General features: G+C 44.4%; 1 protein-coding gene across 1 annotated transcript in view; it reads left to right on the top strand.

Moving 5' to 3' along the window:
• Positions 1 to 200: 200 nt before the first annotated feature.
• IFNLR1 (interferon lambda receptor 1) overlaps positions 201 to 26,936 on the top strand; it is a 78,264-nt gene continuing 51,528 nt past the window's right edge. The window contains exons 1-2 of the mRNA XM_082247068.1: positions 201 to 353; positions 25,902 to 26,040. Coding sequence (XP_082103194.1) covers positions 293 to 353; positions 25,902 to 26,040 — 200 coding nt within the window. The 5' untranslated portion in view covers positions 201 to 292. The remainder of the gene's footprint in view (positions 354 to 25,901; positions 26,041 to 26,936) is intronic.

Below are 26,936 nucleotides of genomic sequence, written 5' to 3'. Positions count from 1 at the left end.
GCTAGCTTTAGTAAATAAATCCCACTGCTTCATAGTGATTAGTAAAATGTAACCACCAGCTACATGCTGGTCATTGACCACGTGTGTCGATGACTCTGTCGGGGACTTTGTTAGCCTGACAGGAAAGGGTTACATATATATAAGTGTACACCCAGGGGAACTTCCCAGATAGGCGTGTTAGTATTGCGTGTTACAGTGAGCTCAGGTACAGAGAGGTTACCTAGTGAGTCAGGAAATCCATGGTACAAGATCTGAAAAACATGGTCTCAAGGAAGAAGATTGTAATGTAGCCATGCGTATCGTGCAAGAATGGACTCTTTTGGTCATTTTTGGGATCCTGGTTTGTGTGGCAGGTATGTGACTTTATTTAAGCACAAAGGTTTTAGGGGAAACCTTAGGATACAACGCAGGGAGGTCAGCCTGACATGGACTACGTGCCTTTATAAACACACTATAATGATAAAATGGAGGAAAAAGACAAAAACAAGGACACAAGAAGAGTATTAGACGTAGTTGTGCAAATATGTAATGATGGTGAAAACTGGAAGGTGTGAGAGTGAAAATAGAGTGTATAGGTAGCACTAGCAGACGCAAAGTATCCAGTCACAGGGGAACACTGACAGCAGGATTAGGTGAAACAAATGTAGTTACCATAGTAGTGACAGTGACAATCAAGTAAACATAGTTCTGTGATAATAGTAATGGACAATTAAACAATGTGAAGAAATTGTATATAAGAATGTGTACACAGGAGTGTCAAGTGCTCGGCTTGTCTTCCTGATACGTCAGAGTTTGCCTATCCCATTCTTTTTTTGGAAAGCAGTCTAAAAATATTAACACATCAAATATTTACATGCACGTTCCATCAAACATGAATATTACTCTACTTTAAATCCATGACCGGTCATTTTTTAACATAACTGTTAACTTGCAGCCACTTTTGAGCGCTGTTTTCACAGATCATATGGACAAACTTTTTTTTTTTTTTTTTCATTATTTTTATTCTTGATTTTTACATAATAACCTCTTCCGCCCGGAAGGTTTAACCCCCTTCATGACCAGGCCATTTTTTTGCGATACGGCACTGCAATACTTTAACTGACAATTGTGCGGTCGTGCGACACTGTACCCCAAAATGCACTGTCACTGTATTAATGACACTGGAAGGGATTGGTTAACATCAGGGGCAATCAAAAGGTACAATGTGCTCCTAGGGAGTTTTCTCTAACTGTGTGGAGGATGCTTTGACTGGGGGAAGACAGAGATCTATGTTCCTGCTTTGCATCTCCATCTTCCACTCTCACAGAATGGCGGTCTGTCTTGTTTACATAGGCAGACCGCTGTTCTGCCACTCCTGAGAACGATCAGTGTGTCCTTCTGATTGCCTCCTGCTGTGTTCAATCACAGCTGGAGCGGCTTGCCGATGTCGCGCGCCCCAGACCCCGTGGACAAAATCATGCACAGGTACGTGATTTCACGCAGTAAGGCCACCGTGCCACAGTATTTCTGCATGGGGTGGTCCATAACGGGTTAAAGCATATAAAACAGGGTATTCAAAGATACCAAAAATCTGAGAAAAAGAAAAATACAATACATATATAGACATTTATACACTGCTCAAAAAAATTAAAGGAGCACTTTTGAATCAGAGTATTGCATCAAGTTAATTAAACTCCTGGGATATTGATCTGGTCAGTTAAGTAGTAGAGGGAGTTGGTAATCAGTTTCAGCTGCTTTGATAATGAAATTAACAACAGGTGCACTAGATGGACAACAATAAGACAACCTCCAAAACAAGAGTGATATTACAGGTAGAGGCCACTGACTTTTTTTTTTCCCTATTCAACTTTGGCCCTACCTCCCTACTAAGCTGCTGACTTAGTAGGAATAAACCCTGACTGATCCTGATGAATCAGTTATCCAATCACTCTAGAGAGTCTGGTTGCCAGAATGCATGCAAGTAACCTAACATCCGTGTTCAACAAGGAGATGGGACGATAACAGTCCGGGAGAAGCTTATCTCACCGTGACATGGGAATCACCACAACTATGGCCTCGTTCATGGAATCAGGCAAGAGCCCTGTCTTAGTTGCCTCACTCAGGGTCTTTACCAGTGGTGGTAGGAGGACACCCCCATATCTGGTGTATACCTCCGCAGGAAAGCTGTCTGATCCAGGGGACATGTGATTAGTGGCGGCAGCCAGTGCTTCGGACAATTCATCTATAGTAATCGCAGTTTATTGCAGTCCTCTCAGAGGCGGACAACTGAGGGAAAGTACAGTCTTGCAAAAAAAATGTCAGGTCAGGGGCCAAGGCACGTGTTTTGGAGGCATATAAGTCCCCATAAAAATGGTAAAATGTGTCAACTATGTCAGAATTATTTCAATGATAGATGGTAACAGGACAAATAGAGAGGGTGAATCTCCTTAAGGAGGGCACAGACAGCAATAGAAACTGATAGGTGTTCTAATTCAGTGTTTTTCAACCACTGTGCCGCGGCACACTAGTGTACCGTGAGATATTGCCTGGTGTGCCGTGGGAAAAATTCCAATTTCATCCGAAGCGCATGTTAAGCAGTGGTGGGATTCAGACCGCCTTACTGACCATCTATCATCCGCTCGTGTCCTGTGGCTGCGGCGGCGGTGCTGCTCTCTCTGCCTCTGTCCTGTGTCCTGTGGCTGCGGCACTCGCTCTCTGCGGGGAGCACTGGTTGCTAGGCTAGAGGCCGCTTAGCATCTAGCAACCAGTGACGTCACCCCTTCTGAGCCTCTTCTCCAAGCCGCCGCCCCGCCGCCTCCCAGTCCCCGCCTTTTACAATTTGGCTCCGCCTCTACCCACTTTCAGCGCGCACAGTCTGCAGGTGCACAGCGTGGGACTCACTGTCACAGAACCTGGAGAAGAAGAAGACTGTGTCAGACAGCACAGCCTGGGCAACATGATCAGGTAGGAGGACATTGTGGTGTGGTGCTGGGTCTTCAGGATTGAGGCTGGCTCTACATTGTTGCCTGCCATGATGTTGGAAATTGATGATGAATTTACTGTACAGCAGGTGACATTGTTTTTTATTTATGGAATTTTTAGCAAAATACTTTTTCATGATTTGTGTGTGTTTATTCAATTTTGGAGGTTATTGGGGATCAGATATGTGGGGGCACCTTTACTATAAAGGGGCTTCCACTCTAATAGGCCCCCGACACATGCCTGTGAGTCACATGATCCCTTCTGGGAGCAAGATGTAGAAATTACATCTTTGTCTCCTCAACCTGGGAACAAGTTGCCTTACAAAGAGGGGGGGGGGCTTCATTTTGAAAGGTACCCTCGCAGTGTTAAAAGGGATGTGGCCTGGTATGATTCAGAAGGAGGGGGTATGCTGCCACCCCATGCTCTCTGCGCAGCCTCCCCCTTGGAAGGCACCTTGTCCCCACCACCACGCATTCATAATAAAGTAATTATAAAATAATTTCTTTGTGTTTATTTGATTCCTATTCAAGATAATTACTTTATATATAGTCAAAATAGGCACAGAGTTAAATTTTTTTAACATTTTCTAATGGTGGTGTGCCTCATGATTTTTTTCATGAAAAAAGTGTGCCTTTGCACAAAAAAGGTTGAAAAACACTGTTCTAATCCCTCTTCCCTCTATCCAAAACAAACAAAACATTTTGCCTTTAGTTATTCGTTAAGTGAATAGCCTGTGAAGATTTTGACAGAATGTGGATAGGTCGACTATTCAAGCTGAGTCTTGGCTGTATATGCTCAATAGATGACCAGGAAGATTTTGTAGCCAAGCTTGGCAGACCTGGGCAGTCCGCACTAGTGATGGACGAACATCGGCCGGGGTGGTTCGCGAACGCCATCTGCAAATTTTCTCAAAAGTTCGCGGCGGGCCCCATTGACTTTAATGGGAGGCGAACTTTAAAAATCTTTAGGTCATATTTGCAAAAAGGGGAGTCCTCAGCCAAAGATTCCTATAGAGGGAGGTGCCACATCCCGGGAGAGCAAAAACAAGGAGGAAGGAGGGGTTCCCCTAAGGGGTTGGGACTTTACCGGCACTCAAATAGTAGGACAAAAGTATAAATATAGAATGTTTTAAAAGAATTGTGACAGAATTTTATTAGTGAAAATTAATTTTAAAAACAGCAAAAAAACATATACATATACAAGCGAAATGGGCAAGCAGATGGTACAGAACAACGCAGTAGTGGAGACGTGCAAATAATATACAGTCAAATACCCAACGCGTTTCGAAGCAGTTCGCTTCTTCTTCAGGGGTATACTAGAATATTGCACATAGATTTCTATGAGTAGAAACATAAAGACATGTTAGAGACATTACAGTATATCTTATAACTTAGTATAGTCTTAAAAGGGGGGAGAAACACAACTCTAGGTGAGTACATACTTGCTTTAGTCTCAAACTGCGTACAGATGATTTTGCTTGCATATATTATAGGTCATATTTGCAGCCACAAAACACGTACTAGCTGTGCACAAATAGTCCCAGCACATGGACAGTCATATCAGAAATATTGCAATTGAATAAGTTGCCCTAATTTTTTTTTTTTTTTTACAGCAAAAAAAAATATATATATTTTTTTTTCATAAATCAGCCAGAACTGACAGCAGCCAGTAAATACATTGTCTAATACATATTGGGTCCATTCACACATCTGTAAAATGGGTCCGCATCCATTCCACAATTTGGCGGAACCTTTACAGACCCATTGTTTTTTATTTCCAGTCTGAAAAATTTGGCATTCACAGGATAAAGAAGTAAGTGTCGGCCATTCCAGGCCCCAAAAATTAGCCCACATGCGTTTACCTGACAGCTAAGAACGTTGTATTCTGTGGCTGAAGGTACATTAGGCATTCACAGGTAACAGAAGTAAGTATCGGCCAGTATTGGCTGCAAAAATTACCTCACATGGTTTGAACTGACAGCACAAAAAGTAGTTTTTGATGGCTAGAGGTATGGTAGGTGTTCACAGTACACAGAACCGTAAGTTTCGGCATGTATAGGCTCCAAAAATTAGCTCACATGTTTTGAACTGACAGCAAAGAACTTAGTATTTGGTGGCTGGAGGTACATTAGGCATTCACAGAAAAAATTATTGTCCTCCCTGAAAGTCCCCTAAAATTTGCCATTCAATGAACATGAAATGCCTTTTATGCCGTTGTATGTAGCGAAGCCAAGGACCAGGATTTGTTGTGGGTGGAGGAATTTCGATGAAACCTGGTCTACTGGTCACATGTGTTAAATTCCTCAGAGATCCATGCCTCATTCATTTTTATAAATGTGAGGTAGTCTACACTGTCATGAGCTAGGCGAGTGCGCTTATCGGTCACGATCCCCCCTGCTGCACTGAAAGTCCTCTCGGACAGGACACTGGACGGGGGGCAAGCCAACATTTCCATTGCAAATTGTGCAAGCTCTGGCCAGAGGTTAAGCCTGTCCACCCAGTAGTCCAGGGGTTCATCACTCCTCAGAGCGTCCACATCGGCCGTTAACCCGATGTAGTCGGACACCTGTCGGTCTAGGCGTTCCCTCATGCTGGATCCGGAGTACAGCTGTCGATGGTTCGGCTGAAAGAAGGATTTCATATCTGAAGTGACCAAGACATCTTCCAACTGCCCTCTTCTTGCAGGCGCTGTTGGATTGCTACCCGCAACTGTCTCTCTGTGACTGGAAATTCCTCTGCCAGCGCACGGAAAAGCAGAATGCAGCATTTCCCGCAGCAAGGCCTGAAAGTGCTGCATTCTGACCGCCCTCTGTGATTGTGGTAACATTTCCGCCATTTTGTGTTTGTACCAGGGGTCTAAGTACGTTGCCACCCAGTACTGGTCCTTGGCCTTTATGCGTTTTATACGGGGTTCCCCCTTAAAACATTGCAGCATGTAGGCCCCTATTCCCACTAAACTGGAAGCGGTATAGTGGCCTGCTTCCAGCTCATCATCCAGGATAATGTCGTCCTCGTTCTCCTCCCCCCATCCACGGATAACACCAGGGATCCCAGAAAAGTTTAAAGCATGCTCTTCTTGCTCCTCCTCATTCCCCCCAGCACCATCCCCCCTCCTCTGACTCCTCTTCAGACTCCTGCTGTTGATTTGTCTCAGATGGAGTAGCACCCCCTGGGAATTCATCCAACATTGCGACTTCCTCATCTTCCTGCTCCTCGACGGCTTGATCAATGACACAACGAAATGCACATTCCAGAAAGAAGGCGTAAGGTATGATGTCACTTATGGCACCCTGGCCGTGACTGACCAGTTTGGTGATCTCATCGAATGTCCACAGAAGTCTGCATGCGTCCCGCATGAGCAGCCACTGGCGAGGTGAAAAAAACCCAAGCTCCCCAGAACCTGTCCTGCCGCCGAGTTCGAACAGGTAGTCATCAACTCCACGTTTCTGCTGGAGCAGCCTATCGAGCATATGCAACGTTGAGTTCCATTGCGTCAGGCAGTCACAAATAAGATGCCTGAGGGGCAGGTTGTGTCGCCGCTGAATCTCAGCAAGGCGAGCCACGGCTGTGTAAGATCTTCGGAAATGGCCCAAGATTTTCCTGGCCTGCTGCAAGACGTCCTGGACCCCAGGGTATTTGCCAACGAATCGCTACACCACCAAATTCAGGACGTGTGCCATGCATGGCACGTGTGTTATTTTGCCCTGTTTCAGCGCGCTCAGCAGATTGGCACCGTTGTCGCACACCACTTTACCAACTGAAAAATTCAGCGGTGTCAGCCACTGATCTGCCTGTGAACGCAAAGCTGAAAGGAGTGCAGGACCAGTGTGGCTCTTGGCTTCCAGGCACAACAGACACAGCACAGCATGGCAACGTCTCACCTGGCATGTGGTATAGGTTCTGGGGATCTTGGGCGGCGCAGGAGAAGAGACGGTAGCAGCGGAAGAGGAGGAGTCAGCTGAGGAGGAGAGGGAGGGAGGATGGAGGAGGAGGAGAAGAAGAGGCAGGCCTGCTTGCAATCCGTGACGGTACAACTAAATCTACACGGTTGCCACGGGTTGCATGCTTAATGGCCGTCAGAAGGTTCACCCAGTGGGCAGTAAAAATGATATACCTTCCCTGCCCGTATTTGCTAGAACATGTGTCTGTGTAGATAACACCCCGCTTCAATCTGTGGTATTGGGGGTCCACAGGTTTATCACACCAGTTCTACAAATAATTGGCCAGTATCTGTTGTCAATGTGTGTAGCACAGTTAACACAGCAAAAGAGGCCAAATTTTTGCAGGACTAAAATACAATCTTAAAAAAGTATACTGTTAAATAACACCCCGCTTCAATATGTGCTACAAAGAAAAAGAACAAGGGCACCAAGTCATAAAGGTAAATAAACAGCTGTAAATTTTAATGTAGAGACTTACATGTTAAAATAGATATTCCAATAGGACAGCAAGTGTAATATGGATGAGCAGTCCCCACAGTGAATCCGATGGAAGGTGATCACATCCGGGTCCTGTGTGGCAGGTCCTGCATGAATGTGAAAGCACACGATGAAGGAGGAGGTCCTCCGAAACGACATTGCAGCCCGCCCTCCACTTTTGGTTCAGTGTTCGTCCCTGTCGGCTTCCGTGGAGGAACTGACAGGTTGCTTTTTTCACTTCCGGTTCCAGGTCATCAGCTCCTTGCTGCACGGCGGATCCCGGCGAGGCTGCCCAGCCAGGGAGCCCACGCCATCTGCGGCATCACCCGGCAATGCCGGCATTCAGAACTGCTTTCACATTCATACAGGACCTGCCACACAGGACCCGGATGTGATCACCTTCCATCGGATTCACTGTGGGGACTGCTCATCCATATTACACTTGCTGTCCTATTGGAATATCTGTTTTAACATGTAAGTCACTACATTAAAATTTACAGCTGTTTATTTACCTTTATAACTTGACGCCCTTGTTCTTTTTCTTTGTTGTACATTTGGAGGGTATCCCTACCTCTTGAGGAGCTGTCTGTCTAACCATCACCCCAGCACCCTGATTTGGATTTTCTGTATTTTCCATCATTAAGGATCCATCACCCTGAGGATCATCGTATGATTGAAAAGGACTTCTGTACAGTTGAGGTTCATGTACCTTGTTTGCCCTATAATATTTTCATTGTTATTAACTTTATTCTATCACATTTATTCATTTCTTTATCCATATTTATATTTTGTTATTTACATCTGTGGCACCACCAGTCATGTGTTTCCTTCCAGAGTGGTACAGTGAGCGCTGATTCACTGACTTAGGTCAGTGTGTTTTTTATTCAGTATGTGCTATTGGGGGGCCACTGGTCTATCACAGTGGTTCTCAAATCCGGTCCTCGGGACCCACCAACAGGCCAGGTTTGCAAGATAACTAAATTACATCACAGGTGATCTCATTTGCTTCTCAGTGATTGCAGTATTCTAGTCTGCATCCCCCAAGGTAATACTTAAAATCTGGCCTGTTAGTGGGTCCCGAGGACCGGATTTGAGAACCACTGGTCTATCACACCAGTTGTTCACAAAATTGGGCAATGAGTTTGGCACTGTGTGTATCAGACTTCACTCAGCAAAAGAGGCAATATTGTTGCACCTTTTTTTACTCTCCAATATTTGAGCCACAGAAGCCTGCCTTTTTCCAGAAAAACGTGATGACGGCATCATGGAAGGTGGAGTGTTGGACAACTGTGTGGAGACAGGAGAAGGAGAAGGGGGAGGAGAAGAGGCTGGGCGGTGAGAGCATGGAGTGTGGCTTTGTGGGTTCTGACAGTTTTGCTCCCACTGGGCTTGGTGATGGGATTTCAGGTGCCTTCTTAAGGCGGTTGTCCCTAGGTGAGTGTTGGGCTTACCGCGACTTATGCATTGACTGCAAAGGCTGCAGATGGCAACACTGGTGTCAGCAACGGACACATTAATAAAAGCCCACACTGCGGAGCCATGTGCCAGCATCCTGGGAGCGCCAGATGTGACTGTACATGGTTGATGGCTCGCTCCTGATACATTTGCAGTCTGCTTTCTACCTCTTCTGCAATGCAAGTTCTGCCTGCCTCTCCTCCCTATCTGCCGGTCCGTCAGTCTGCCAGTTCTACAAATAATTGGCCAGTAACTGTTGTCACTGTGTGTAGCAGAGTTAACACAGCAAAAGAGGCCAAATGTTTGCAGGACTAAAATACAATCTTAGAAAAGTATACTGTTAAATAACACCTCAATTCAATATGTGGCATTGGGGGGGGGGGGGGGTCCACAGGCTAATTACACCAGTTCTACAAATAATTGGCCAGTAACTGTTGTCACTGTGTGTAGCACTGTTTACACAGCGTGAGGCCAAATTTTTGCAGGACTAAATTACACTCTTAGAAAATTATACTGTTAAATAACACCCCACTTCAATATGTGGCATTGGTGTAGCACACCAGTTCAAAAAATTGGCCAGTGAGTTAGGCGCTGTGTGTACCAGACTTCACTCAGCAAAATAGGCAATATTGTTGCATGACACAAATACACTTGAAAAAGTTTACTCAGATAACACCCCACTTTAATATGTGGCATTGGGGGGGGGGGGGCATTGGTGTAGCACACCAGTTCCAAAAATTGGCCAGTGAGTTTGGCGCTGTGTGTACCAGACTTCACTCAGCAAACTAGGCAATATTGTTGCATGACACAAATACACTTGAAAAAGTTTACTCAGATAACACCCCAGTCCAGTATGTGGCATTGGTGTAGCACACCAGGTCAAAAAATTGGCCAGTGAGTTTGGCGCTGTGTGTACCAGACTTCACTCAGCAAACTAGGCAATATTTTTGCATGACACAAATACACTTGAAAACGTTTACTCAGATAACACCCCACTTCAATTTGTGGCATGGGGGGGGGGGGGGCAATTGGTCTATCACACCAGTTATAATACATTATAACTGCTTTTGTCACTGTGTGTAGTGTTGCCGCAGAAACGCTCAGTCTCACCCCCACACCTGTCACAATGCTGCACAGTGCACAATAATAGTACTAATCCACTATAATTTGCTTTCTACAAAGTATATTATACTGTGGATTACCCCCCTCCCCCCTTTTTAGTGCACTGCACAGCAATACCAAAAAATTTGCAGCCCTTTATATGACTTTTGTGGACATTGACAAAGCGATTTCTGTGCGACTGCAGCCGATATCTAACTGCCCCTAAAGCAACCATAGGATACCTGGCCCTAATGTTAAAGAGACTGTAATAGACACTAAAACGACATTGCAGCATTTTAAATGACTTTTGTGGACATTGACCAAGCGATTTCTGTGCGACTGCAGCCGATATCTAACTATCACTAAAGCAACCACAGGATACCTGGCCCTCATGTTAAAGAGACTGTAATAGACCCTTAAACGACATTGCAGCATTTTAAATGACTTTTGTGGACACTGACAAAGCAATTTCTGTGCGACTGCAGCCGATATCTAACTGTCCCTAAAATAACCACAGGATACCTGGCCCTAATGTTAAAGAGACTGTAATAGACCCTAAAACGACATTTCAGCATTTTAAATGACTTTTGTGGATATTGACCAAGCGATTTCTGTGCGACTGCAGCCGATATCTAACTGTCCGTAAAGCAACCACAGGATACCTGGCCCTAATGTTAAAGAGATTGTAATAGACCCTAAAACAACATTGGAGCATTTTAAGTGACTTTTGTGGACATTGACCAAGCGAATTCTGTGCGACTGCAGCCGATATCTAACTATCCCTAAAGCAACCACAGGATACCTGGCCCTCATGTTAAAGAGACTGTAATAAACCCTAAAACGACATTGGAGCAATTTAAATGACTTTTGTGGACATTGACAAAGCGATTTCTGTGCGACTGCAGCCGATCTCTAACTGCCCCTACAGCAACCACAGGATACCTCTCCCTAAGCTCAAAGGATACTAGACCTATACCAAAATACCAGCCCTGAGAAGGACTTTTGTGGACATTGACAGAGCGATTTGTGACTGCAGCCGATCTTTAACTGCCCCTAAAGCAACCACTGGATACCTGTCCCTAACATGAAAAGAGACTGTTGAAGGCCTATACCGAAATACCAGCCCTGGAAAGGACTTTTGTGGATCTTCACAGCGCTATATGTGTCTAGCAAACTCTCCCTAATGAGCACGGCAGACCTCTCCCTACACTGGCAGAAAGCGGAATGTGAAATGGCCGCCAGGTCAGGTCTATTTATAAGGTAGGGGGACTATCCATGTGCTGGAATGTTTCAATTGGCTGTCCCGTTCCACCTGACGGCTGTGTCATGGGTCAAAGTTCTCCCCAATGTAAACAAATATGGCCGCCGCGAAAGACGCCATGCGTCCGAAAATTTGGCGGGTAGTGAACAAGCAAAATTCGCCGCGAACCGACCGCCGGGCGAACCGCAAGGCCATCTCTAGTCCGCACATTGAAGATCTTTTGGGAGCTGGGAGCTCCATGTCAATTAAATAAAGCCCATTATGAAATTTTTAAAATCCAAAAGAAAAGCCGCACACAGATTTTGTCTTCACAGGCAAAACTTTAATGTTTAAATGAGAAGTTCAGGAAGTGAAAAAAACAAACATTCATACTCAGTTCGATGCTGCAGCTGTCCCCTGCCGCCTCTAAGCCCAAGAACTGAGCAATCATGTGACCGATGATCACTCAGTTCCCGGGGCCACTCTGAGCAGAGAGTGATGACACAGTCAGTCACCACTCTCTGCTCTGCCCCTCCAGCACTCACCGCACAGGAATCTGGGTGGGTCTGGAGCAGCTCTGTGACGTCAGCCGACAGTGGAATTTAGCCCACTGTCAGCTGATTCTGGGTCACAGAAGAGAAAAAGTAAGTGCACTCCTGTGACCCACATGAGAAGTAAGACCAAACAAGCTTTGGCCATACTTCACTTTTATTCAGCCGACAAGCTTCAGCACATGGTCCTGTATACAAGCACTACCTCTCTAACATGATTCACCTGATGGGCTTAATCAAACAAAATTGCCTTGACGGAAGTCAGGTGACAGATGTGAATTTTGCTCTGAACTTGCATATACCCTTTATTTGTATTGTCTTGATACAGGCGGTCCCTGGGTTACAAACAAGATAGGGACTGTAGGTTTGTTCTTAAGTCGAATTTGTTGGTAAGTCAGAAAAGGTACATTTTTCTAGTTTAGCTTTAGCCAAAAGAACAATTTTTACGTTTTTGGGATAGCATAGGGAAGGGTTAACACCTCTGTGCCATTTGTTTTGCTCTATGTACCCCTGCTCAGAAGATGTCACCTCACTTTCTGTCCCTATGACAACTGTATTTTGATTTTGGGTTGTTGTGGAAACAAGGATTAGTGATAAAGCTTCAGTGGAGACACCTTTTTCCTATGCGAACTCTTACAGGAGAGAAATTCCCTTCCTAGGGCTAGATTTCTCCTCACTTCCTGTTGTCTCCCTCCGTTTGTAAGAAGGAGTCGTTTGTAAGTCGGATGTTTGTAGCCCGGGGGGCCGGGGACCGCCTGTAATAGGATTGCACAGAACAGCTTGGAAAACTTCTGTAGCAGGGTTTCACGTCATCTTGAAATGCTAGATATTTTCTTATGTGTGGTCTGAGGTCTGCCAAACCTGTTTCTGTGGTTATTTATATAACATGAACCAGAAAACAGGTCTGTACATTTCAGACATCACATGAATACAAGCAAAGGTCTTTCCAGAGGCAGGAAAGTCACCTGTCTTGGACAGTGTGGAGGGTGCAGCTGTGATGGAAGCCCCGGTTTCCTGGCTGTCCCCTTCCCTCTGCAAGACCAGTCTGTCAAATTACACATCGGTCCTTCTGACTGTTTACTCCGGGAGAATGGCTTTCCCAGTGTAATCAATGGGCCTTCATTGTCTGTGCTCAAACTGTCCCTGCACCTTTATTATAAACGTGTGATAAATAGAGTGCAGAGGACAGCTTTCACATGGACAGCAGAGCCCCCTCATCGTATTCTTCCCTTGGCTTTTTGTTTCTTTTTTTATACTGTTTATATGTAAACTTAAAAAAATAAATAAATAAATAAATGATGTTCATTCATTTTGTAGCCCTGCATTAAGGTGCTTTGTGCCAGAAACATCATTTTAGCGCCTTTATTAAATTGACAGAACAAACGATTTCACTTTAGATAAGTTATAAGATACCTTAGTTCCTAGGTGGAAGAACGGATTTTGTTAATCATATTATGACTAAATCAGAATATTTTAACCATGCTGCAACACTTCCATCCCCCCCAAGGGGATAATCCTATGACTGTCATTCTGCACTGGGGGGGAATTTTGGACGCATTTTGGTAGCTTCGCCTTGGATGCCACGTGAACTTGTCCAGGTACTGCATGAATGATCCACCATTCTTTGGTATGATCTATGAGTAAAGAGGTGGGAGGTTGCCTTTTTATCCTGTATATTGCTAGTTAAAAACATTTCTAGATTATTTTAGGTGTATATCAAGGTAAAAAGGTTTTTCTAATTTGGAAAGGTTAAAAACGCTTTTCACGGTTTTACTGCTGTCCAGGCCTTCATTATAGAGATTTATGCTCCCTTCATTTTCTGCTGACAACAGTTTTCACCAGATAGGAAGTAAAGTAAAATCACAACATGTGCACAGATAGAATAGGATTGAGATTTGAGTTCACCGCAATGCAGGGTTCGCAGTGAACTTTACCTGTTCGCGGTTTGCAACTAAAATGGGCAAATTTGGCCTGTTCGCTAATGCAAATCTCTAGCACTTCTGCAGGCAGAAGTCATTCATTACTACCACTACTAAATGGTTACTTCGCATTCTGCGACCTGCCAGCTTCCATTGTTGCTAGGATGCAAGCAGCTGTATGGTGGTAGCCAGACTTTTAGAAACCAAGAGCACTGTGTGGACCTTACACTTGTATCCTAGCAATCAATCTCATCAATGGCCACATAGTCATTGATTGTTATGGTGCACCAATAATGGAACAGAGTGCAAACTGTGTCAAGGTGCCTTGCTCCCTGGATTTTCACCGTGACACCATTTGCACCCCCTTCCTTTATTGGTGCACCCAGAGGATCACAGCTGCTGCTGTTTCTCAGACCAAGGCAGCAGGCCCCATTGTGCAGTAGTGAGAGCCATCTCCACAGCTTCCCTAGCCCTGCCACTGGGCTGTCTCTAAACTGATCACCCCTGGCTTAATGTGCGCTGTTTCAAGTGATGAAAGTGTGTGTTGTCACTTTCTTTTTATCTGATAAATGTTAAAGTTTTTTTTTTTTGTTTTTTTGGGGTTTTTTTGCAAGCGCTTTCACTTCTTAAGGGTCCTTTCACATGGTCCGCCTCCGTAGGCAGATCCGTGCTGCTCAGCAGGGGATCGTAAACACAAATCTCCGCTGAGCAGGAAGGTGACAGCTCCCTCTCCGCTCTGTGAGCGGAGAGGGAGGTGTCAGAGCCCCATGCATCTCTATGGGGGAATCGGATGAGAGCGGACTGCCTGTCCACTCTCATCCGATCCGATCCCCTGGATGGATGGAAAATAGGGTTTCCATCTGTCCGGATTTCACGGACAGGATTGGATGCGGATGGCAGTGGGTGTCAGCGGACATGTCACCGCTGACATCCGCTGCCCCATAGGGATGCATGAAGCATCCGATGAGATCCGGCTAAAAAAACTGACAGGCGGATCTGATCGGAGCGGTTGTGTGAAAGGACCCTTATTGTTGATATCCAATTCGGTAGTAAGTTAACACACAATGCATTTGACAAAGTCCTTTATGAATAAACAAGTCCCACAGTGTAAATCTATTGTCAATCATATAATCCAATGGTGTAGATCCAAGTCAATAATAATGAACAATGCCCGCTGTGCTGACTAAACAAAACACGCTGTCTATCAAGACAATTTGCTACTCTCAGCACAAATTATATTTCCCTGCCTTGGAGTGTCTTTCATTATGACTGACATGGGTCTACATCACTTGACAACATCACTGGTGATGGAATTACACTGTAATTTACTAGTCAAATGTGTGTGTTCAGATTCAGATAATTCCCCCTGAAGACCCCCACATTCACCAGGCATGGATGTAAGCAAAAGGCCCATGTCCCCATCAACATGGTGACAAGGCGCTTTGCCAGGGGAAGGGTAGGGGCTACTGGACACTACATTTACAGGTCAAGGGGGAGCAGTTGGGGGGGGGGCAGTACCCATGGGGTTTTACCGCCTCTTAGCTGCAAGTACTAATGAGCCCTAAAATGCATCCATCCCTCTCCACCTCATCCCATTTCTCTATGTTCATTACACATACCTCCCCAATTGCCCTAATCCATTCCCACTGACAGACATCCCTCCCTGGCTGCCTCATCTCAGTTCTCAGTATTTGCCCCAACACCATGGGCACTCATCCCTCCCCATTGCCCCAACCACCTCCTGCTGACAGACATCCCTCCCTGGCTGCCTCACCGAACCCTCCGTCACATCATTCTCCACTGATAGTCATTTCTCTACAGCTGCCTCACCTCCCCACACCTTCTGACAGGCATCTCTTTAAAGGGAAAGTGTGGGGGGGGGGGTGCAGTCACATGCCCTCAACATGGGTGGAGTGCTTTGCCGGGGGGAGGGGCTCTTCCCCACAACCCTGGCCCGGGGATTGTGGGGGTGCGGGGGGGGGCTGACTTTTACAAGGGGGCCCCCAGATCCCAGCTCCTCTATGTGAATGAGTATGGGGTATATAGTACCCCTACTCATTCACCAAAAAAACTACTAGTGCAAGTAAAAACAGCACACAGTTTTTAACAAGTTCTTTATTAAAAAAAAATAAATAATGAGAATGCCCTTCAATGTAGATCCATCGTAAATCATGATGAACACCACCCTCATTGCAGAACACTAGCACAATGCTCCAAATCAGTTGATGTCACACACAATCACTGGAACTTTTTTTGCTCAAAATTTTTGAGGCTAGTTCTATGCAGCATGAATTGCAGCAGATTAATTAGCAAGGAAGAAATGTTCTCCCACATCCTGTTCCTGGAGACAACCTTTTTTATCAGATAGAAAGTTAAAGATTCTCTTCAATGAAGCTTATCTGGACGTTCACTAAACATGTAAGGCACGTTCAAAAGTTCAGGTAATGATTACTACTATTCAAAAACACTTCTGTATATATTTTTAAATACTTTCACCTTTGAATCAGCTTCAAAGAATGTCAGATGACATTCTGGAAAACGCTAAGCCCCATCACAAACCAAAAATTTTGACGTGGACATGGCTACGTCTGCTGACAGCAAGTAAAGCCATCCTAAAATCCTGAACAGTCCCTACCCCGCCATCACTCTAAATAGTGAAAAAAGATCTGAAAATGCTACTATATATCGAAAAATAGGACATATCAAACCAATCTTTTAACTCAACAACCGCTTTTTTAAAAGATGGCAAACATTCACGGAAAGATCTCTGAATAACACAGAAATAACACGAATTATGACAACATTTAAATACTCTGAATGCTATAATAAAGCCTTTCTTTCTAATTCACTGGGCAGGTTGGAGCTGAGATAAATTATATACAACATGTCCTTAGCCCTCTAAAATTCCCTTTGGAAATTATTCCAACGCTCTACACTTAAAAGACTTTTCGTCTTACACATATGTACAACATTTTCAGTCATTCATTTTCTGTGCCTCTTTATTTTTATATTTTGTTTTTTTTTTTGTTTTTTTTTTATTCTTATTTTTATTTTTATTTTCATCCTACTTTATTATACTCTACTCAGTTAGAATGGGTTTTTTGACAAGGAATATAGAATTGTTAAAACTGTTAAAACGTTATTAAACGGTAAAATGGTTCAATAGTTCAATCCATGCTTAACAATAATTATTACGTTAAGAGTACAAATTATTACTATCAGATGGATCGCACATACTGTACTTACCTTGTACAAATTATCCAGAAAACAATAAAACTTATGAGAAAAAAAAAGAATGTCAGATGAGCAAAGGTTATAATAGCACACTGATAGGATAGATATAAGCTTCCTAAGGTGTGTCCGCAATTACGTTGTCATGAACGTCATCTATACTGATACAATTAGTATCACCTTTTTAAACACATTCTTGATGGTTAGGAGCTTTTGTAGGATTTTAAGGAATACATTTCTTGTTTTTCATAATGTAGCACTGCCCCCCTAGGTGCTGCTGAGTATAGAACTACCTTGGGTCTTACTCTGATTTTCCTGTTGCCAGATACCGGGTTTTTTCACACACTGCCAGATGCACACACACTCTTTCGCTTGTTGTCTTCAATGACCAGTCTAGGGGATTTCTTTTGGTGTTTAATTTGGGGAACTTGGATAGGAGAAGGGATTATTGCGATACTCCAAATTCAACTATGATTAAGGTGAGGACAACTCTCACTTGGTCTCTCTTAGTGGAATAGATTAGCAGATCTTCTGCTGAACCATACAGCACTTGCATGGAATAATTAAGCCTTGTACACACGATCAGATTATCGGAAACACTTTTCGTCTGTTTTTTGTTGCATGCTAGTCTCATGTCGAAAGCAAACAGGGTACTTTCATAAGAAAATCCTCGTACGACAGAATTCAACTTCAGAAATGATGTCATGTGTTGAATTGTTTTGTATGTATTCTTTTTCCATTTCCGACAAAAACTGTACTAATTACTAAAAAGTAAAATCGGACGTTGTGTTCACTTACGGTAAAAATTTTATAGCTTGCACATTCAGTTTTTTGTAATCAGCTGTCGAAAGCGCCATACTAATGATCCGAAAATGGGCAGATTGTTCGTCTGACTAAATTTTTCTTATCGTGTGTACGGTCCTTACGTCCTTTGCTTGTGTTAGCAGCAGACTCAATGAACTCTGTATCTTCAGGACACTAGCCAGTATCCCCTTTAGCTTACACCCAGCTTGCTGACTTTCTAGCACCAAGAGGGGGATTCTAATTGCAACAGTCTCTAGGATCCCTGTGGGAAGTCTGTACTCACAAGGCCCTGTCCACAGGTCAGCTTCCTCTAGTGATACCAGATGAGATCCCTGGACATCCTCTCTCAGTCAGCCCTCAAAAGAGTCCCTGGGTTTCAGCCTCTCTATTTACGGCCCTCAGGTCAACCACCTGAGGCCGCATGGCAGCCTGTGCTGGGAAGAGGCAACGGCCCCCTCCCCACCGGGTCCCACTCTGCAGCCAAAGACTAAGAGCTCCATGTGCACCTCAGATATAACCCAGCATGCACCGAGCCACCTCCCATGCCCTTTTGCCATTGCTGTACAGATATCCTCTGCTCTCATCTGCACGGTTTCCTTCCATTGTCCAATTCACTGTATTACTATTGGATCAGTGTGAAACATCAAGCCAGAATGAGCAGCATCAGAGCACATTAGGCAGGTGCTATCTAACAACCACAGCTCCCTGTTAGGCAGACACCTCCTAGATTTACCTGACTGTCTCCCTGTTAAGCAGAGAAACCAAAACTATATGCACCAGCACCTACCTCGGAGGGTGCTACAATAGCTTCACAGATATATTTTAATGTACATATACAAATAAACACAAAATGTACATTTTGTTGTCAATGCATTAAGTGTGTGTAGGACACTCCTCAGTCCATGCTATCTTTATTGTAGCAACGTAAGGTGTGTGCAGGAGTTGCCAAGAAAACATTCTTATATCACAAGAAACTCTGCTCACTTGTAGAATATGGACAGACTGTGCATGTTTTAATTGAATCTCACCTACACCTTGCGATCCGGTGCAGGCAAACGCAATGCATTTGTGACGTTGTTAACTTGAATTGACCCCCTTCAGCAGATCACAAGGGCATTGCGATCAGAATGCGGTACGGCAAGCCGGGTGGGAACTCGGCTCTCCCGCACTGCATTTTAGTGTGAGCGGACAATTCTTTTTGTTGCAGGCTGGTTGGTAAGTTGAGCTGGGAATTTTTCTTTGTTTTTGTTTAACCACTTAAGGGCCGGAAGATTTTACCCCCTTCCTGACCAGGGTTTTTTTTTTGCGATTTTTTACTGTGTGATTTTAACGGACAATTGCGCGGTCGTGCGACGCTGTACCTAAACAAATTTGATGTCCTTTTTTTCCCCACAAACAGAGCTTTCTTTTGGTGGTATTTGATCACCTGTGCGATTTTTACTTTTTGCGCTATAGACAAAAAAAGAGCGTAAATTTTGCAAAAATAACTATTTTTCAAATTTTTTTATATGAAATTCCCCCCCAAAAAAATTTAAAAATCAAAATTTTTTAACATTTTTGGCCAATTTGTTTTCTGCTACATATGTTTGGTAAAAAAAATTGCAAAAAGCGTATTTTGATTGGTTTGCGCAAAAGTTATTGCGTTTACTACCTAAGGGAAAGATTTCGGTCATTTTTAGTGTTTTTTTTTAACGCGTAAAGGCGACGATCTGCGATTTTTTTTGCGGTACTGCGACATTGCGGCGGACAGATCGGACCCTTGACTGACATTTTTGACACTTTTGGGGTTACCAGTGACATTACTGCAGTAATCAGTGCTATACATATGCACTGTTACTGCAAAATGACACTGGCAGGGAAGGGGTTAACTTTATTGGGGAGGGAGGGGTTAAGTGTGTCCCTAGGGGCGTGCTTTTTACTGTGATTGGCTGTGGCTACTAGTGTAGGAACAGTGATCAACGGTCCTACATAGTAGAACCGTGTGATCACTGTTTCTACACAGGGGAGAATGACAGGCGGCTTGTTTACATCAGCCGCCTGACTTTCTCCCTCTGCACCGACGATCGGCAAGTGACCAGCGGACATCAGGTCCACCGGTCACACACACTGAGTTCCCTGTGAACGAGCCGCGGCTCACAAGGAAGTGACAGGCAAGCGACGTAGATCTACGTCACTTTGCCTGGCCGGGGCTGACCGCTGCAGTAAATAGTCGTGCGGCGGTCGGCAACCGGTTAAAATTAGAGCATCACTCTGTATACTCAATTTCCCACTTAACCCATATTGTTACCTGGCGACGGAAATCTACCCATGTGATTGCCCAATAACTTCTTAGCCATGGAGAAGATCTAAAACCGGTCTACAGGGTTATTTACTTTTACAGATCTAAAACCGGTCTACAGGGTTATTTACTTTTACAGATCTAAAACCGGTCTACAGCGTTATTTACTTTTACAGTTTTTTTTTTTTTTTGTGAAAAAAAAAAGTGAAATTTAACCTTTCTGTACCACAACTCCCCCCTCTCTTTACCCATGCATGCCTATCCTAAACTGAGGTCCTACAGAAGCTCAATGTGCTTCTAGGTATGTCACTGGCTACAGGATGTGGCAAACCATAAGTTAACATATATTTCACAGGTTAGTGATAACAGACAACTTTGATGTATAAAATGTAACCACATATGTGCTGCAACGGATGGCAGACATAATCGAGTATACAGTATGGCAGCCAAAAACGTGCTTTTTGTGAGAGGTGCAATGCTTGTCTAAAATGAAATGTGAAAAACTAGCAGGAGGTAACCTTGGCACACAGTGCTTTGCTTTACTAGTTAAGCACACACGAATGAGTGCATTGTTACTTTGCTTTTGGTGAGGGTATCTCTTTACATGTTTCTTTCATTTCACAATTACACCATAGGTTTATTCATGTGTGCTTGAATTCAGAAGCCATTTAAGGGCTTTTGTACACTGGCAGCCGGGCTGAGGGATTAGCCGGCGACTGAAAAGCAGCTTTACCGTCCTGCAGAATTCTAACATTACAGCCCGACAGGACTATACACATCCCGTGGTTGCAGACATTTTGATAGATTACACCACAAGTCAGCACCGTCGGCAACATTTACAGTCTCAAGTCTTCTTGAATCTAATGCTACAAGCTTGGCACACCTTTTTTCGGGCAGTTTCTCCCATTCTTCTTTGCAGGACCTCTCAAGCCCCATCAGGCTGGATGGGAAACGTCAATGCACAGCCATTTTCAGATCTCTCCAGAGATGTTCAATCAATGAGGTCACACCGTTTTTGAGATCAATGAGGTCACACCATTTCTGAGATCAATGAGGTCACACCATTTCTGAGATCAATGAGGTCACACCATTTCTGAGATCAATGAGGTCACACCATTTCTGACATCAATGAGGTCACACCATTTCTGAGATCAATGAGGCCACACCATTTCTGATATCAATGAGGTCACACCATTTCTGAGATCAATGAGGCCACACCATTTCTGAGATCAATGAGGCCACACCGTTTCTGAGATCAATGAGGCCACACCGTTTCTGAGATCAATGAGGCCACACAATTTCTGAGATCAATGAGGCCACACCGTTTCTGAGATCAATGAGGCCACACCATTTCTGAGATCAATGAGGCCACACTGTTTCTGAGATCAATGAGGCCACACCATTTCTGAGATCAATGAGGTCACACCATTTCTGAGATCAATGAGGCCACACCATTTCTGATATCAATGAGGTCACACCATTTCTGAGATCAATGAGGCCACACCGTTTTTGAGATCAATGAGGTCACACCATTTCTGAGATCAATGAGGTCACACCATTTCTGAGATCAATGAGGCCACACCATTTCTGAGATCAATGAGGTCACACCATTTCTGAGATCAATGAGGTCACACCATTTCTGAGATCAATGAGGCCACACCATTTCTGAGATCAATGAGGCCACACCGTTTCTGAGATCAATGAGGCCACACCGTTTCTGAGATCAATGAGGCCACACAATTTCTGAGATCAATGAGGCCACACCGTTTCTGAGATCAATGAGGCCACACCATTTCTGAGATCAATGAGGCCACACCATTTCTGAGATCAATGAGGCCACACTGTTTCTGAGATCAATGAGGCCACACCATTTCTGAGATCAATGAGGCCACACTGTTTCTGAGATCAATGAGGCCACACCATTTCTGAGATCAATGAGGCCACACCATTTCTGAGATCAATGAGGCCACACCATTTCTGAGATCAATGAGGTCACACCATTTCTGAGATCAATGAGGCCACACCATTTCTGAGATCAATGAGGCCACACCATTTCTGAGATCAATGAGGCCACACCATTTCTGAGATCAATGAGGCCACACCGTTTCTGAGATCAATGAGGCCACACCGTTTCTGAGATCAATGAGGCCACACCGTTTCTGAGATCAATGAGGCCACACCATTTCTGAGAACAATGAGGCCACACCATTTCTGAGATCAATGAGGTCACACCATTTCTGAGATCAATGAGGCCACACCATTTCTGAGATCAATGAGGCCACACTGTTTCTGAGATCAATGAGGCCACACCGTTTCTGAGAACAATGAGGCCACACCGTTTCTGAGATCAATGAGGCCACACCGTTTCTGAGATCAATGAGGCCACACCATTTCTGAGATCAATTAGGCCACACCGTTTCTGTGAGCCAAAAGCGTGGCTTACAGTTGAGGTGTGGTTCTACAATGTAAAACTGACATTCCGTAAAAAAATAAACAAAGGGAAAAAAAAAAAATCAGGCATCAGGAGGTGGCAGTAGCACCTCCTGAATGCCTGTCAGATGCTGCTTTACCACCCTCTGAAAGCGTTCCACCACAAATCCTTTTTCAGAGTACAGTAAGCGTCTGTGTGGAAGAGCCCTAAGCCCTTAGGGTCCTTTCACATGGGCTTTCCGCCAGGCGGACTCCGTTTTACTCAGCGGGGGATTGGTGGACCACCGATCCCCGCTGAGTAGGCGGATGACAGGTCAGTCTCCGCTCACTGTGCTGAGACGGACATGTCAGAATCCCACTCTCCTCTAAGGGGAGATCAGATGAAAACGGACCGCCTGTCCGTTCTCATCTCATCCTCCAGACGGATGGAAAATGGGGTTTCTATCCATCTCGATTTCACGGACAGGATCCGATCGGATAGCAGCGTGTGTCAACAGACATGTCACTGCTGACATCCATGGCTCCATAGGGGTGTATGGAGCATCCAATCAGGTTCGCCTGAAAAACTGACAGGCGGACCGGATCAGAAAGCCTGTGTGAAAGGACCCGAAAACCTGAAAGAAAGATAGATGCTTAACTTTGGATTCTAAATTTACTAACTACACTATATTACCAAAAGTGTTGGGACGCCTGCCTTTACACAATGAACTTTAAAGTTATTATAAACTCTCGATTAAAAAAAAAAACAAAAAACAAAAAAAAAAACATGTTATACTTACCTGCTCTGCAAACTGGTTTTGCTCAGAACCGCCTAGATCCTCCTCTTTTTTTGGTCCCTCTTCGCTGCTCCTGGCCCCTCCCTCCTGTAGAGTGCCCCCACAGCAAGCAGCTTACTATGGGGGCACCCAAGCCGAGCTGCAGCTCTATGTGTTCATTCAGACACAGAACTGCTGTTTGGCCCCGCCCCCTCACTCTCCTGATCGCCTATTTGACTTAGACAGCCGCAGGAGCCAATGGTGCCGCGGCTGTGTCTCAGCCAATCAGGAGGGAAAGTCCTGGATGGCTGAGGGACTTGTAGAGATCGCTGGATAGAGATGGGGCTCAGGTAAGTATTAGGGGGGCTGAGGGGAGCTGCTGCACACAGAAGGCTTTTTATCCTAATGCATAGAATTCATTAAGATAAAAAACCTCCTGACTTTACATTTCCTTTATTGGCATCCCAGTCTTAGTCCGTAGGACTCAGTATTGAGTTGGCACACCCTTTGCAGCTATAACAGCTTCAACCCTTTTGGGAAGGCTGTCCACAAGGTTTAGGAGTGTGTCTATGGGAATGTTTGACCATTCTTCCAGAAGTGCATTTGTGAGGTCAGGCACTGATGTTGAATGAGAAGGCCTGGCTTGTGGTCTCTGCTGTAATTCATCCCGAAGGTGTTCTATCTGGTTGAGGTCAGGTCTCTGTGAGGGCCAGTCAAGTTCCTCCACCCCAAACTCGCTCATTCATGTCTTTAGGGACCTTGCTTTGTGCACTGGTCCAAATCATTTGGCGGTGGAGGGATTATGGTGTGGGGTTGTTTTTCAGGGGGTGGGGTTGTTCCCTTAGTTCCAGTGAAGGGAACTCTTAAGGCGTCAGCATACCAAGACATTTTGGACAATTTCATGCTCCCAACTTTATGGGAACCATTTGGGGATGGCCCCTTCCTGTTAAAACATGACTGCGCACCAGTGCACAAAGCAAGGTCCATAAAGACATAGATGAGTGAGTTTGGGGTAGAGGAATTTGACTGGCCTGCACAGAATCCTGACCTCAACCCGATAGAACACCTTTGGGATACATTAGAGCACAGACTGCTAAGCCAGGCCTTCTCGTCCACATCAGTGCCTGACCTCACAAATGCACTTCTGGAAAAATGGTCAAACATTCCCATAGACACAAAAACCTTGTGGACAGTTTTCCCAGAAGAGTTGAAGCTGTTATAGCTGCAAAAGGTGGGCCAACTCAATATTGAACCCTATGGTCTAAGATTGGGATGCCATTGAAGTTTGTGCGTGTAAAGGCAGACGTCCCGATACTTTTGGTAATATAGTGTATCTGTCTTGCTGACCCAAAGGCTTCAAAAGTAAGTAATCGGCCTAACACAAAGGTCAAAGGTCAGCACTTCTAACTTCACCCTGGCTTGCTCCATGCTTGTTTCAGGTCTGGGACTCCAAGTATTAACCTCCCTGGGGGTCTGATTATGTCAGTATTTTTGAATGTCAAAGCGGTACATTGTTTTGCATGGAAATCTGTTGTTTTATATTGTAGGCCTGTAAGTCGTAGGAAAAAAACAGTAAACATGAATAAAAATTATTAATACATTATTAATAAATGAATTAATAAATTAATAAATGAAATTAAGAAATTATTCATGAAAAATAAAAGGAATAAAACAGTAAAAGTGCAGGCAGGGCACTGGACAAAGCACCAGGGACAAAACTGAGGTGAAATGGTTTGATAGAGTAATGTAATCCTAACAGATTACAATGTATCATGTCGTGTTTTGTGCACTTTTTTTTTAATTTCCACCTCGGTTCCGCCTCCCTGCACCGTGGCGTTCACAGAGAAGGAAACCCGGAAGATGGATGCTGGTGTTCTATCAGAATACCGCTAAATATCAGATTCTGCAACCGGAAGTGACGTTCGGACGAGAAAAACTTACTGAGCATGCGCCATGCATTCCAACATGGCAGCTATGCACTCCAATAGCTTTTCTAATGTGACAGAACACGGAGCAGCGGCGGACATCTTCTTACACCTATGCAAGTCTTGAATTTTACATTTATTTTAGCAGTAAACTCACCCTATAGACTGAATAACAGTATTACATTTCTATTATTATTGTAATATAGTGACTAACCTGCAGGTAGAAGCTGGTGACGGCCATCTTGGTACACCCCACAGTGCTCAGTGACAAACTGATTATATAGTGATATAGACTATTTCACTCGGTCGCGGTGAAATAGTCTGTTTCAGTATATAAGTGAGTTTACTGCTCAAATCAGTCTGAAAATTCAAGAGCTGCTTGGGTGTAAGAAGATGTCTGCTGCTGCTTCGTGTTCTGTCACATTAGGAAAGCTATTGGAACGCATAGCGGCCATGTTGGAGCGCATGGCGCATGCGCAGTAAGTTTTCTCGTACCAATGTCACTTCCGGTTGCAGAATCTGATAGGTAGTGATATTCTGATAGAACACCGGCATCAGCCGGAGGACATCGGGGGATCGTTGGGACAAAGTAAGTTTCACTACAGGGTAATCCTGAGTGTGGCTCAGGGTTACTGCTTTTGGTACTGAAAATTAACCCTGTGCTACACTCAGGATTACCACCAGGGAGATTAAAGTCATTAGATCAGCAAGACAGCCAGGCAACTAGCATTTTCAAAAAGGTCTTCAGTGTCAAAGACTCATTGTAGTGATTGCAAATTGAAGGTTAAACAATTCCTTTTTATCGTGATAATGATTTGACATTCTTCTTCACAGGCAACCTTCATAAACCTTTGAACGTCACAACAGAATCGAGAAACTTCAGTCTCTTCCTGACATGGCTGCCAGATCCTAAAAATCCTCCTAATGTAACCTACACTGTCAGTTATAAGCTGTATTTTAAACAAAGGTATTTGTAGAAATGCTAGACTATACAATTATTGTGCTCTGTCTTGTGGAACATACTTCTGTGGCGGCATTATGAGGGTACCTATCCTCATTATGCCGCCACAGAAGTATTGAAGTATAGAAGTTTTGTTATAAAATGGTATTTAAAGAGACCTATAATCAGGGATGAATTTAGTGACCACTCCAGGTACACTAAATTACCAAAAGGATTGGGACGCCTGCCTTTACACGTACATGAACTTTAATGGCATCCTAGTCTTAGTCCGTAGGGTTCAGTATTGAGTTGGCCCCCCCTTTGCAGCTTCAACTCTTCTATGAAGGCTGTCCACAAGGTTTAGGAGTGTGTCTATGGGAATGTTTGACCATTATTCCAGAAGTGCATTTGTGAGCTCAGGCACTGATGTGGACAAGAAGGCCTGGCTCGCAGTCTCCACTCTAATTCATCCCAAAGGTGTTCTGTGCAGGTCAGGCAGTTCCTCCACCCTAAACTTGCTCATCCATATCTTTATGGACCTTGTTTTTTGCACTGGTGCAAATCATGTGGTTGAGGGGGGATTATGATATGGAGTAGTCTTTCAGTCTTTCAGGGGTTGCGCTTAGCCCCTTAGTTCCAGTGAAGGAAACTCTTAAGGCATCAGCATACCAAGACATTTTGGACAATTTCATGCTCTCAACTTTGTGGGAACAGTTTGGGGATGGCTCCTTCCTGTTACAACATGACTCTGCACCAGTTCACAAACAAGGTCCATAAAGACATGGATGAGCGAGCTTGGGGTGGAGGAACTTGCCTGGCCTGCACAGAGTCCTGACCTCAACCCTATAGAACACCTTTGGGATGAATTGGAGCAGAGACTGCGAGCCAGGCCTTCTCGTCCACATCGGTGCCAGACCGTACAAATGTGC

The sequence above is a fragment of the Pelophylax lessonae genome (assembly GCF_965119305.1).
Source record: "Pelophylax lessonae genome assembly, chromosome: 2".
Lineage (NCBI taxonomy): Eukaryota > Metazoa > Chordata > Amphibia > Anura > Ranidae > Pelophylax > Pelophylax lessonae.
The sequence above is the reverse complement of the archived record's forward strand: the minus strand, read 5'-3'. Positions and strand labels throughout refer to the sequence as shown.